This window comes from Gouania willdenowi, chromosome 16 (assembly GCF_900634775.1).
Source record: "Gouania willdenowi chromosome 16, fGouWil2.1, whole genome shotgun sequence".
Lineage (NCBI taxonomy): Eukaryota > Metazoa > Chordata > Actinopteri > Blenniiformes > Gobiesocidae > Gouania > Gouania willdenowi.
The window spans coordinates 32,065,671-32,080,259 of NC_041059.1; the positions used below are offsets into that span (position 1 = coordinate 32,065,671).

Below are 14,589 nucleotides of genomic sequence, written 5' to 3' on the forward strand. Positions count from 1 at the left end.
ACCACCAGAAAATGACACTATTTTTACTAAATAGTTTCTTTGTGCAATACCTCTGCAAACTGCAATTGTTTAAATTGCTATGTGTTTATTACCGAAATTTGTGTATTGTTATGTTAAACCTGGAAGTTATGCATCTTTTCACAAAAATACTTGATGAGCCAACCCACCACTATCTATATTTTTTTTTATCTGTATCTTCTTTTGTGCAATGCCTTACTCTAATAATATATATATATATATATATATAACCTGTTACTAAGATATTTAAATTGGATTTTATTTACTAGTTTGTGTTATTTTATATTTGTATGTGAAACCCTTTTATCAAAATTAAATAAAATGGCAAAAAGGTAATTTTGCTCATGTTTTCTCCTTATGTAAAGCGTCTTTGTGGATATGGTGAAGACTACAATATGCAAGTGTTAGAAATGAATTTGATAATAACATAACATTGATGTAAATATCAATTACTTGGTATAAAAAAACGCTGTATTAGGGGGCGCCATAAGAAAATCTTGTCTAGGGCGCCAAAGAGGCTAGGGCCGGCACTGTTTTGGAGGCAAATTAGATTAATGTATTGATTCTGGATCAGTTTGATTAATAAAAACGCTCAAAATCCTCTTAACTGCAAGCTTTAAAAAGCACATGGTATCAGAACATGGACTTTTACAGGAACAATCATCCCATTCTATTAGCAGCCCAGTATGACACAGGCTGTGTGAGCAGACTGGGACAGTTCAGTAATAAAAGAGAAAATGCTGACCTTTGACTCCACATCACAGTCCGTCAGCCCGGAGTGGAAGTAGATGAAGCGCCTTGTGACTTTCTGAGGACCACAGGATCCCAGTCTGAACTGAGATGGAGACGGCCAGGCGCGCAGCAGGAGCCGGTCCAGGCGCACGGACACGGAGCTCATCCCGCACCACACCTCCACGGGACGCCGCTCCGCGCCCCCGGGGCTTCCCGGAGGGGCTGGTGGCGGTAGGAGCAGTGCAGTGAGGTCAGCCTGCAGAGCTCTGTGTTCATGTACCGGACGGATCACATCCAGGGCTACGAGTGGCCGAGGCGCGTGCAGGAAAACGGGTAGACGGTGGTAGGAGGACTCCGTTCTCCAAGAGTCAGTCTGCCACGGGTCAGCCTCTGTCCACCGGGCTGTGCGCTGGACAGGAGCTCCAACTGTGCAGCAGAACATAATGAACAGGAGCCACACACAGAGAGACATGTCTATTGACTGAGTGCGCGCGCGCGTGCGTGTGTGTGTGTGTGTGCTTCCTCCTCTTCATTAACACACCTGCTGCTCTGCTAATAATGCCTCAGAATCAGAATTCCTTTATTAATCCCAGGGGGAAATTGATTATGTTACAGCCACATAAAAAATATCACAAATAAAAGAATAAAACGTTTAACAAAGACGAAAGAAAGAATAAATGTTAAATAAGTGTATAGTTAAGTAAAAGACTGTTAAAAAAAATAGGGATCCGATACACATACATTACAGTAGTAGAAAATAAAGTAGAATAGATAATACTAATAATAATAATACTAATATACAAATTATATACAAATATGATACAGATATTTACAAAAAATATACAAATATGATTTAGATATTTACAACAATCAAGCTGTGAGGTTACAGTGATGAATTATACAGTTTGATCGCCACAGGCAGGAATGATTTCCTGTGGCGTTCTGTGGAGCAGCGTGGTTGGATCAGCCTGGTGCTGAAGGTGCTTCTGTGAGGGTTGGACCAGCACATCATGGAGTGCGTGGGACTCATTGACCAAGATGGCCTTCACCTTGGACAGGGTCCTCCTCTCTGTCACCACTGTCAGAGAGTCCAGTTTAATCCCCACAACGTCATAAACATACTGTTTATCCCTCAGACATCTCAAAGTTTAACATCTAACCAGCTTCATCATGAAGAATACGTTTAACCAAACACTATCATTTACCCAAGCACGTATGTTTATTGTGCTAACATCTCCTATATTAAGAAACCACTGGATTATGCTTTGCATACTTTAAAACTGTGAAACAGTGACTTCAAAGGTACTGAATTAGCCGAAGTACGACCAATTTCAAAAGCACTTTCAATTTAATTAGAGGATAAGACAATGAAGGAAGACTAGCAATGACTGAAAATGGTATCAAATGTTTAAAGGAGCATAGGGCAGGGTTTGTGAAAAAATAAACATTAATTTTAAGTCTTTTAATGCTAATGGGAATGAAGCGTGAGCCCACACACATTTCTCCCTATTACAGTGAACAGATTGTGTGATGCATTTTGTACTGCTATTCTGGGGCCTAATTTTTCACACAGTTCTGTAGATGTGATGTCAAATGACGCTGGTGCATGTTCTCAATAGCTTGGAGAGGTGTCCCACTGCCAGAAATAAAGACAGCTTGGAGACTGAAAGAAGACAAGCACAGTGGACTATACTAGTGTTTGGTTCCACAGATGAATGCAGAGGCATCTGTGGAGGTCTTGCAGTAAACAATGAATGGCGAGAAAATAAATAACCGTGTCACAGCACACGTTTACATGGGAGCTTTAATTCCTCTTTAAAGCAAAATAAAAGTTAATTCCTCTTTAAACCTGACCTTGTAAACGCATAATTCCTAATGCTAATTTAATTCCAAACTAAAGTTAATTCCGAATTAGGTGGCAGGTTTATTCCATTTTTAATTCCAAATTAAACTAGAACTGCAAGCAGTTATGAAAGGGGGCCAAGCCTTCCCACGTGACTCGGCCCCCAGGTTTCGCAGAACCCGTGGAAGTACGTCATGAAGGATGACGGGCTCGTGGCGAGCGTCAGGACCCAAGGTCATACCCACCTAGTTTGGTAAAAATCGGTCTTGCCATTTATAAGATATACATTTCCCGTATTTGCAACGCCCCCTTTTTGCTTACACCCTTACAGTCACATGCCAACCAAGGATCTCAGATTTGGCGTTGTTAGCATTTATTTTGACCGAGATATGCAACAGTTATGCATTTTTATAGCGAGCTAGAAAAATTTACTCAGTAATTATTCGCGCATATTTTGAGCCAACAAAATCATTTTATCAGCTTTAGATCAGGTCCCATTGAAAACTCTACGTGCCAAGTTTCATGCAGATTAGACAAAACCCCAAGGAGTAATTTGAAAAAGTAGGTTTTAGATATGTCGTGACTTACAAAGAGCAATGTACTGTGGGAGTGGGCGTGGCCTATGTCAGAAAATACGACTCTATGTAGGGAACATGTGGATATGAAGTTTTTAAAGATGTGAATTAAACTGTGAAAGTTAAAGGCCAAAATGTTTTTGCAATTATAGCGCCACCTAGTGGCGCAATTTTTGATATGGGTGGTCTGTGTGGTCTTCTATATCTACCATGTAAATTTCACTGCCCTCAACATAATAATTCAACAGAAATAAATGTTTGTTTATTTATGAGTTATTATGTCATTAGTCAAGCCCACTCTGACCAATCGTGAATTACTTTGAGATATCGCCTCAGAAGGGAACCAACATCATACCCTTCCCGCGCGACTCGGCCCCCAGGTTTCGCGGAGCCCGTGGAAGTACGTCACGAAGGATGACGGGCTCGTGGCGAGCGTCATGACACAGGCCGACGTGCCATTCGCTGTGAACAGGTGGATATGAAGTTTTGGAAGATGTGATTTAAAGTGTGAAAGTTACAGGCCAAAATGCGTGTGCAACCCATTATAGCGCCACCTAGTGGTGCACTTTTTGGTATGGGTGATCTGTGTACTCTTCTATAATTACCCTGTAAATTTCACAGCCCTCAACATAATACATCAGCTGAAATAAAAGTTTGTTTATTTATATATTATGTAGTAATAAGCCACGCCCACTTTGACCAATCGCGATTAACTTTGAGATACGGTCCCAGGAGTGCACCAAGGTCAAACCCACCAATTTGGTATAAATCGGTTGTGCCATTTAGGAGATATAATTTTCTCATAATTGCAGTGCCCCCTAGAGGACTAATTTTTTTAAATTTGGCTCATACCCCCACTGTCTCATGGCAACCAAGGATCTCAGAATTGGTGGTGTTAGCAATTATTTTGACCAAGATATGCAACAGTTTGTGTTTTTATAGCTCGCTAGAAAATTTTACTCGTTAATATTTTGCGCATATTTTGCCAGAACAATTTTTTTTGCTGAACTGTAGATCAGGTCCAACTGAAGACTCTACGTACCAAGTTTCACGCTGATTGGACAAAACCCCAAGGAGTAATTTGAAAAAGTAGGTTTTTGATATGTAGTGACTTACAAAGAGCAATGTGCTGTGGGAGTGGGCGTGGCCTATGTCAGAAAATGCGACTCTTTGTAGGGAACATGTGGATATGAAGTTTTTAAAGATGTGAATTAAAATGTGAAAGTTAAAGGCCAAAATGTTTTTGCAATTATAGCGCCACCTAGTGGCGCAATTTTTGGTATGGGTGGTCTGTGTGGTCTTCTATATCTACCCTGTAAATTTCACTGCCCTCAACATAATAATTCAACAGAAATAAATGTTTGTTTATTTATGAGTTATTATGTCATTAGCCAAGCCCACTTTGACCAATCGTGAATTACTTTGAGATATTGCCTCAGAAGGGACCCAACATCATACCCTCCAAATTTGGTAACAATTGGTCGTGCCAATTAAGAGATATAATTATTTGTTATTTGTAGCACTCCCTAGTGGCCTACATCATTCAAATTTGGCGCATACACTCACAGTCACATGCCAACTAAGGATCTCAGATTTGGTGTTGTTAGCATTTATTTTGACCGAGATTTGCACCAGTTTGCATTTTTATAGCTAGCTAGAAAATTTTACTCGCTAATAATTTGCGCATAATTTACCCGAACAAACTCATAGGGTTAACTGGAGATTACGTCCAACTGAAGACTCTACGTGCCAAGTTTTCACGGCCCCCAACCCCCAAAGGTCACCGCCCTACCTTGCACGATTTAGCCTGCAGCGCTACTTTTACCGGGGGAAACATAAATATAACTTGAACTGCAAGCAGTTATGAAAGGGGGCCAAGCCTTCCCGCGCGACTCGGCCCCGGGTTCCGCGGAGCCCGCGGAAGTACGTCACGAAGGATGACGGGCTTGTGGCGAGCGTCAGGACACAGGCCTACATGCCATTTGCTGTGAACAGCTGAATGTGAAGTTTTGGAAGATGTGATTTAAAGTGTGAAAGTTTCAGGCCAAAATGCGTTTGCACCCATTTTAGCGCCACCTAGTGGTGCACTTTTTGGTATGGGTGATCTGTGTGCTCTTCTATGGTTACCCTGTAAATTTCACATCCCTCAACATAATACTTCAGCTGAAATAAAGGTTTGTTTATTTATATGTTATGTAGTTATAAGACACGCCCACTTTAACCAATCGCAATTCACTTTGAGATACGGTCCCAGGAGCGTCCCAAGGTCATACCCACCAAATTTGGTAAAAATCGGTTGTGCCATTTAGGAGATATAAATTTCTCATAATTGCAGTGCCCCTTAGAGGACTAATTTTTTAAAATTTGGCTCATACCCCCACAGTCTCATGGCAACCAAGGATCTAAGAATTGGTGGTGTTAGCAATTATTTTGACCAAGATATGCAACAGTTTGTGTTTTTATAGCTCGCTAGAAAATTTTACTCGTTAATATTTTGCGCATATTTTGCCAGAACAATTTTTTTTGCTGAACTGTAGATCAGGTCCAACTGAAGACTCTACGTGCCAAGTTTCACGCTGATTGGACAAAACCCCAAGGAGTAATTTGAAAAAGTAGGTTTTTGATATGTAGTGACTTACAAAGAGCAATGTGCTGTGGGAGTGGGCGTGGCCTATGTCAGAAAATGCGACTCTATGTAGGGAACATGTGGATATGATGTTTTTAAAGATGTGAATTAAAATGTGAAAGTTAAAGGCCAAAATGTTTTTGCAATTATAGCGCCACCTAGTGGTGCAATTTTTGGTATGGGTGGTCTGTGTGGTCTTCTATATCTACCCTGTAAATTTCACTGCCCTCAACATAATAATTCAACAGAAATAAATGTTTGTTTATTTATGAGTTATTATGTCATTAGCCAAGCCCACTTTGACCAATCGTGAATTACTTTGAGATATTGCCTCAGAAGGGACCCAACATCATACCCTCCAAATTTGGTAACAATTGGTCGTGCCAATTAAGAGATATAAATATTCGTTATTTGTAGCACTCCCTAGTGGCCTACATCATTCAAATTTGGCGCATACACTCACAGTCACATGCCAACTAAGGATCTCAGATTTGGTGTTGTTAGCATTTATTTTGACCGAGATTTGCGCCAGTTTGTTTTTATAGCTAGCTAGAAAACTTTTTGGTATGGGTGGTCTGTGTGGTCTTCTATATATATATCCACCGGCTCCCGATGCTGAGTTTGTCCCCTCCTCGCTCGTCTCCCGGTGCAGCAGCTCCAACACCTGCTGCTGCTGATGTTGTGACAATGGCACCAAATAAATTCGCCAATTTCACATATTTAGCAGCCTCAAGTGACTATCTTTTTTACCGTTGTTTCTCAGCGCCACCCAGGCATTTTTCCTCCAGTACACTTTTTTCTTGACTAGTTAAAGTTATGCTGCATTTGATTCCATTCGGAACCCGGATTTTGTCGTCAATTTTGACCTCTGAGGTAAATGCGTTTCATTCAGTAAGCTCGGAAAACAACAAGCTGATGATCGTTTTTATATTTTTTGAGGAGGAAAAATGCCTGCTGGGGAAATATATATGAGCTCCTTGAGGGTAGAGAAGCGTCATACACTTTAAGTAAGACTTGAAGACATTAGCGGGGGTAATCCTGCATGCTTCATTGAACCATAGACTGTAGAGAGTGCATTGAACTATATCATTACTTACGCAGAGCAGCGTTCAAATGAACAGAGTGAGGATGGAAATACCACTACAGAGTTATTCTGCACTATTAGTAACACGTGCCAAATTAGACCGCACATAAAAGTGAGAATTGAGGAGAAAGTGACTGTTTACGTTTAACGGTGGGCACTGCCATTTTGCTAAAATGTCATTCCGACCGACTCGGGCTGCTTGGATCCTGCCCAAGTTCCCGAGTCAGGGTCCCGAGCTCAAGGGCCATTTTACTGCACTTTTTCCATTCGATCTGTCGGATTTATCCAGGTTCCGAATGAAATCAAATGCAGTATTAGCAAACAGTTTGCCCATATCGCCCCAGCCTGGCTCATGTAGTGATAGACCTTTTTCACAATAACCGGAAATACGCAATCGCACAGCAGAAAGCAAAGCAGAAAGCAATTTAAAATGGATCAGAGTCTACACAACTTCCCTTGGGGATTTGCCTATCCTACGTAAAGATTCAGCCGAACAAATCTACCCGTCTTCATTGGAATCTCAGGAATCTAGGGCAATGTTCAGGAACACAGGTAATTATCAAAGACGTTTTATTTCATAACAATGAAGGTGTTAGTGTTAACATTTGCTAAGCTACTTAGCTTTGACTCCGCTTGCATAAGTAGAGCAGATAAAGGCGACACTTTGATTTTGATATGTTTGTTTAGCATTATAGATGCTTTTAAGGCTGACTCTGTGCATGTGCATGATCGCGCTGCTGGTGAGACTTAATACAACCAGAATATCAGTGCAAGTTTGTGTCAAACTTAGGTGCATCGGGATGTCATTCTATCCATCTATATAGGACCTACTGTGTGTGACTGAAGGAATGCTGTTGTATTTAAATAAACATGTTTGTGTGTCGTCTTCATCATGCTGTTCAACTTGTGTTAGCGCTGGTATTAATGATCAAGGTCATATGACACATTATTGACACACTGCTCTTGTTTGATGTGTTTCAATAAATGTTTGATTTGAGGAAATCTCAATCGCATTATTTTATTTAAATGTCCTACTCCTTAGTTGAGTGTAGCATGAACTTTATATTCCCATAAATATATCAAAATAAAAATACAAACCTAATAGTATGTGCTTCAGCAGGACAGGTTATGTTTCTATCTTGGGGCAAAAAAAAAATAACACATGCTGATGTTTGAAATTCAGAATGTGTGGATGTAAAGAACAATTAAATTATCTGAAAAAAAATAAATGTGTGTGCTTACAAGTAGATATTAAACAATGAACAAAATCTCTGTAGAATACAGAATAAATGACTTTATTTACACAAAGTAAAAATAGATTTACAAACCAACTCATATATAAACATTTATTTAAAAAAGGATTCTGGGTTTTCTATTGCAAAGGGCCAAAGCCTGCCTGTATCTGCTCCAAAATCAACACCAGTCCAACCAGTGGTGTGGAGTCCATCATGAGCTGGAAGTTGTGGACCATGGACGTGGTACTGGTTCTGGTCCATGAACTGTGTCCCTGACTGCTTCATGGAAGATTTATAATAATATTGGTTCTTAGTAATAGTTTCATTTATTCATAAACAAAAATAAATTCAAGTAAATAGTTTATAATGATATTTCAGGATGGACCAACAGATAATATAGTTCATGTTGATGTTTGCATAGAATGAATGAATCTTACTGGATTTGTTCTGAGATGAAAACAAGCTGACCAACAGATTAAACCTTGGCTCCAAATCCAAGTCAACAACTCTGAAATGAGAAGAAACGTTGTTACCAACATTAATGTGTCTGATATTTTCAGGTCACTACAGTGATTTTTGCAATTAATGTAAAATTGAATGTAGAAAAATATATATAAAAAAATGTTTAATACCATCTTAGCTGAAGTAAGTGCAGAGGGAGCAAGTCAAGTTTGTTTGTTTGTGTCAGAGAACTACACTGATTTAAAAAAAAAAAGTTTATTGCTAATTATTTACAGCATTGTTGATGATTTACAAATTACTATTCATATAAATTTCGCAAAAGCATTTATTTATTGAATGCCTGTTTTGATATTGTTAGCATGGCCTGTTAAATATTTCACATCCAGAGCAACATCTTGAGACAGTGAATGTGTTGATGGTATTGTCGACTTGTCCTTTAAATGTTGCACTTTGTAGACGGTCCCTGCCCACTGTGCCGCTCATTGACTATAATGTATTTTTATAGCTCAGCAGACAAACTGATGAAGAAAACAACTACTCTGTAGTTACACAGAGTACACAGAGGTGGCATCATCTTTAAAACTTCACCAATAGAAGAATTAAATAACTATTACAAACATTATTTCATTGAAGGTAGATGAGGAGCCTTAAATGATGTATTATGCTACTGGGTAAAATTCGATTTTTTTTTCTGAAAGAACTGCACCAGTGTTCAGATATTTTGAAGAATGTTAATTCAAAAGCTGCATAAAATATTTATGTTAAACATTTACAGATCATCCCATGACCATAACGATACTTTTGACTTAATGGTTCACTGTATACATGATGTATATATTGTATATTTCGTGTTTGTAATGTTTTCTGTATGGATGAGCGTGTCAAAAATAAATAAATAAATAAATAAATAAATAAATAAATAAATAAACCAGTGCTCTCGTGCTCCTCGGTCCCTAAGCACTGAGACTGAAGGGAGAGCCGGGTGCTGATGAGAGGAGAGGCTGCTCAGTAGCTCGTGGCTTCATGTGTTCCGGTGAGTTGAGTGTGTCTTTCCGTGTGTCGAGTTGTGTTGTTCGCTGCATTTTGTTACGATAAATTGGATGAAACGTGTTCCGGGTGTGACCGCTGCACCGCTTTGTCCGCTCGGAGCCGGAAGGAGCCTCCCGGTCCGGCCTGTGACCGCGGGCTCGGCTGGAGGATCTTCTTTGTCTCCTCAGCTCGCTTCAGTCTGTTTACCAGGTTCAATCTCACTGTGGTTAAAAGCTACTTGTTACTGCTCATCGCTGATGCTTGTTGGCTCGTATGTCAATGATGAGTGTGTTGTGTGTGACTCCAATGATCCTAATGCTGAGATGAAGCTGCTCCTGATGGAGAAAAGGTTCACCGTGTGATCTGATCACTGCTCAGCTCATAACATCTCAGAAACAGGCCGTCCATCAGACCTACAGCCCCTTTTCTGCCCAAGGACGGTTTATCATCGTAATAGTGTCATTGTAACTGGATAGCCTTGTTCTGAAAGCCGGGCTGGACGCTTGTTCTTTCAGGTGTTAGCACCGCTGCTAGCAAGGTTAACATGTCACTAGCACAAAGAAAGGTGTAGTAGCACAGGTGGACAGCTAGCTAACATGTATACTGTTGGAATCCATTTGATATTGGTCGGATGCCTAATGGTTGAACACCAATTAATTATGTGTCTTGAATTGTTAAAATAGGATTTAAACATCAAATAATTAGGGTTGAGTGTTTCCAATACACATCACTATATATATATATATATATATATATATATATATATTGCCTTAAAACTGGGCTGTCACTCATTTTAGTTTAAATACAGAGCAGTTTGATCTTAAATAGGATGCAGATGAAGGAGAAAATGAGAAATTTCAAAATAAATGTGTCCTAGTTTATGGAAAGGGTTTGAACATAATTATGATCATGGTGATATCAACCTTAGTTTAAGAGGATAGGCCTAACTAAACACTGGAGTTTGGGCTGTAATTTCAAAAAATGTCTGGATTATGGACAGGGCTCCTGGAACAGTTTAAGACACGCCCATTCTATATGAAATCACAGAAGAACAATATATGTAATGCTAACTCGCTACTCAATACTCACTATACCTCTCTATTCAGAATTCTCTCTATCCAACCTGCGCCCTACAGATTGCAGAGTTGACAGATACTAGTTTATTAGGAGGGGCGGGGCTAACAGTGATGGTTCATGACCACCATTCTCAGTCAATAGCAAAATTTGATTATAATAGCTAGGTTTCCACCCATAGAGGGCAGTCACTCTTACATTTTTACAACAAAATATCCCACATTTTAATACTTTGACTAAAATGTCAAGAGTTAGACGAGGATCAATCAACGACACTGTTTCATACCAAATACATTTGTTTTCAGCAGAATAAAGTGTTTTTTGGGTTCAGTTGCTCTTTGATAAGTGGTAACTACAATGTGTTCAAGTACTCAATTTTGGTTAACTAGTGCGCAGTAGTGTGTCTGAAGAGGGTGCTGAGGGTTCAGTGAGAGCACAGAGTGGCTTCTCAGCAGATTCCCTGGGCCTATTCAGCTGCTGTCTGACCTCCAAGCAGAAGCTGCTGAGGATGGCTGCTGATTGTTGAGTGTTACAATGCTTTAAAATTATTATCTGGGCCTCCATATTATTTAATATAACATTTCTATCAGTGATGCACCAAAAAGTCTGGGCTGAAAATAGCTTAGTTTGCAGCTGGAACACTTTTTTCACCAAAAAAGTCGATCTAAACAGGATGTTGTAAAGACTCGAGCTAACAGAGCAGTCAGCGACGCGCTTCTCTGAAAATGGGCCAACTTGTCTGCAGACTCACGGAGCGACTGTATTTCAATACATCTGAGCACTAAAGCGACTTCTGAGCAGAGTTGACGGGGCAGTAAGTGTGATTTATGTTTCTGTGTTACTTAGACACTGTAGTTACGTGTAGCCCTCCGTCAACACGGACCCCTACACGGCAGCCTGACGCACAGCTACGCATTGATAGCATCTGGTTTCAGAGTCTGTTAGTGCACATTTCTCAGAGATCCTCTGGACTTTATCACGACTGTACTGTGATTTTCATCAAGAACTTCAGTGCACTTTGTGTTTTAATGAGAAGACATTTAATTTGACTCTCTTTCAGCAATTATAGGCCTGCACATTGTTATTTAATGTATGAGCTTATCAATTATTTTTTAATTTTATATTGTGCATTGTCACAATGTCAGATCTAAATTAATATTTTCATATTTGTAATTGATTTATTCTTTGAAACATTAATATTATTTTATATAATTGCAATATTTAAATTTTGTACACATTCAGAGCTTTAAATGCAATAAGACTAATAGTTTTGGTTTTCAGCCTTGGTTTTCTCATTTTCAGTTTCGGCCAAGAATTTTAATTTCTATGGGTCATCGGGGATAAGGTTCGATACTAATGACGCCCGTAACCAATCCGAGGACCCCTCAGGAGCAACACTGCAACCGGGCTGCATGCATGTTCAAAAAGCGTCATTAAACAAACAATAGTTGATGATTGCCTGTTTAAACTCAAAAAGTCTGCACTTCGTCATGTTGGCTTACTGAGTGGAATTCCTTAGAGCAGAACACAGAGCCTGTCCCACCATGTAATGCTGTCTATGATTCTCTAGAAGCAAGAAATTTTAGGAAAGTGCTTTTGTCACCTGTCTTTAAATTTTAGATTTGAAATTTTAAACATTATTTTTGTGTATGTATCAATTAGGGATGCTCATGGTTAACTGGTTGGCCAATAACAAGATCTTTGACTCATTAATACTAATGGTGAGAGTGAGACGTGATGTTATAGTTTGCTTATTGTGTTGAGAAATCCATTCAGCCAGTCTGGTGGCAAGTTTGGAGCTTAAGGATAATGGTGGTGGCTGTGAACAGAAGGAAGGAGTGAGAGGCAATACCTAAAACTGGTATTTGGGATCAGTGTGCATAAGGTTAAGCCCAGTATGAGTTTATCCCACAGCCCAAGGCATGCCAGTGTGTCCATGACCATTGATTGTGCAAGAACTGCTTCTGCAAACCCAAGCGCCGCCCGGGGCCCAAAGATGCAGCCAGGCCAGCAGAAAGAGCGGAAGCCAAGGCATGACCGAGCAGTCCCCCAGATGCCCCCAAGATCCCAAGCCGAGAGGCAGCCACCGCCCCCCACATACACATCCGAGAAAGCCCCAAGGAGCCGAGGACCCAGCGCACCCTGCCACCAACCCCAACCCTAAGGCCCCCCACCAACACCCACACTCCCACCGCCACACACACCCCAGCACCAAATCCCCTGAGGGGGCTCTCTGGGTCAAAGGCCCACACCCAGTAGACGGCCAGAGCGGCGCTGAACAGGCAGCCAGCGGGCGCCTGCCTGTGGGCCCAGAGGCAGCAGAGACCGCCAGGAAGAAACCGGAACAGAAGCAGCCTGTCCAAGGATGACGGCCACATCCCCAGCCAAGGCCCCCAGAGTTCTATCTTAGCAGGAAAAATTGTCCTCTTACTGAATTCAACACATGAGCAGTAATAAATCTCCAAATTGAGTTGTGATTTTTCAAGAAAAGTTTGAACTTTTAATAGGGTAATATTGACGACAAACCAGCAATTGTTTAGTTTCCAAGCACTCAGCTAAATAATGCAGGAGGGCTAATTGGGAACGAGCCACACCTGGGTGCAAAACATGAGGCAGTTAATCACTCACAACCCAAACACACTGACATCACATGTAGTATCCACCTGCAGCCCCGGAGTAGAAGCCCCTGACGGGACACAAGCCTTTGGCTGGGCGGATGTAATGCAGAATACCAGTAACCCTATCCACTGTTCTGGCAACTTTGCAATACTTACCTTTCTTTTTTACTAACCCTAACCGCTACCGCCTCCACTTCCAGGCTAAATTTAAGGTTCAACTTCCTGGCTAAATTCGAGATTTGTCGCATTGAAAAATATCTTCCCCTGTCATGTCAGGGGCACTTCCGTCCAGCCAGGGGCTTGTGTCCTGTCAGGGGCTTCCGCTCCGGTGCTGCAGCTGGATACAATTGGACATCACTGGGAGGTGGAGACACGAGCAGGAATTCCTGGAACACAAAGACAAGAGTTAACAAGAGATCAGCCTCAAAAACAAAATAAACAAAGACTCTCCAAAAAACTAAAAAAGAACCACAAGAGCTACACACAAACCAACATCTTTTGGTAGTACCAAAAGCAAGTTGGATTGAGCTATTTGCATTTTTATATAATGTTTTAAAGGTTTTTTTTTAAATAAGTTACCAATACCAAAGACATCAAGTGCTTTAAACATAAATATGTGATGAAGAGAATCAAACGCCTTGTACAAAAGAATACAACTTCTTCAACATCTTAAATTGTTTCTGAATAATCCAAAATATCAAGCATCAACCTAATATTATTCATCTGCCAGTCATAAAACCAGATTGTGTTTCATTAATTATGTCATCGGGAGCTTCTTTTAGTTTATTTGCCAGGCACGTAGCAATGATCTTATAGCTATTACTCATTATTCAGGAGTAAAACAGGACTCCAATTATCAAGCAACAAAGAATCCTTTTGTGGTTTGGGAATCAGAGTGATTAACCCTTGCGCCAAAGAAGGAGGGAGCTTTCCATTATCTTTCTAAATATACTGTATAAATATAATGTAAAAAACGTGAAAAGTCTCCAGGGAATTATTTAAATAACTCATTGAGTTTCAGCTTTTTAAAAGTATCTTCAATATCTTTCACTCCAATAGGTGCCTCACATAGTTCTTTATTAGCAATATGTAACGATTCACTCAACTCCCGATACGATTCAATTCACGATACTGGGTTCACGATACAATTCTCTCACGATTTATTTTACAAAATGGGACTGTAGACAAATAATGACTGAAAAATATTCCTTTATTATTTTTGGGAAAAAAACTAGAAAATACTGTACTATTTTCCTTTTATTTTTCATTGTCAAAAAAATCCCTTCATAAACT

At 40.2% G+C, this 14,589-nt stretch overlaps 2 protein-coding genes across 5 annotated transcripts in view; one reads left to right on the forward strand and one right to left on the reverse strand.

The window, feature by feature from the left end:
• Positions 1 to 13,056, reverse strand: part of LOC114478453 (zona pellucida sperm-binding protein 3-like) — a 35,744-nt gene extending 22,688 nt beyond the window's left edge. Inside the window, exons 1-3 of the mRNA XM_028471550.1 lie at positions 12,863 to 13,056; positions 8,551 to 8,660; positions 764 to 1,176 (exon numbers count right to left, since the gene is read on the reverse strand). Of these exons, the coding sequence (XP_028327351.1) occupies positions 764 to 1,176; positions 8,551 to 8,660; positions 12,863 to 13,056 (717 nt within the window). The remainder of the gene's footprint in view (positions 1 to 763; positions 1,177 to 8,550; positions 8,661 to 12,862) is intronic.
• Positions 9,529 to 14,589, forward strand: part of LOC114478566 (uncharacterized) — a 34,582-nt gene continuing 29,521 nt past the window's right edge. For 3 of the 4 annotated variants that reach the window (XM_028471710.1, XM_028471714.1, XM_028471717.1), the window contains exon 1: positions 9,529 to 9,608. The gene's annotated coding sequence lies outside the window, so the exon portion shown is untranslated. The remainder of the gene's footprint in view (positions 9,609 to 14,589) is intronic. The other variant, XM_028471712.1, reaches the window with a different exon arrangement.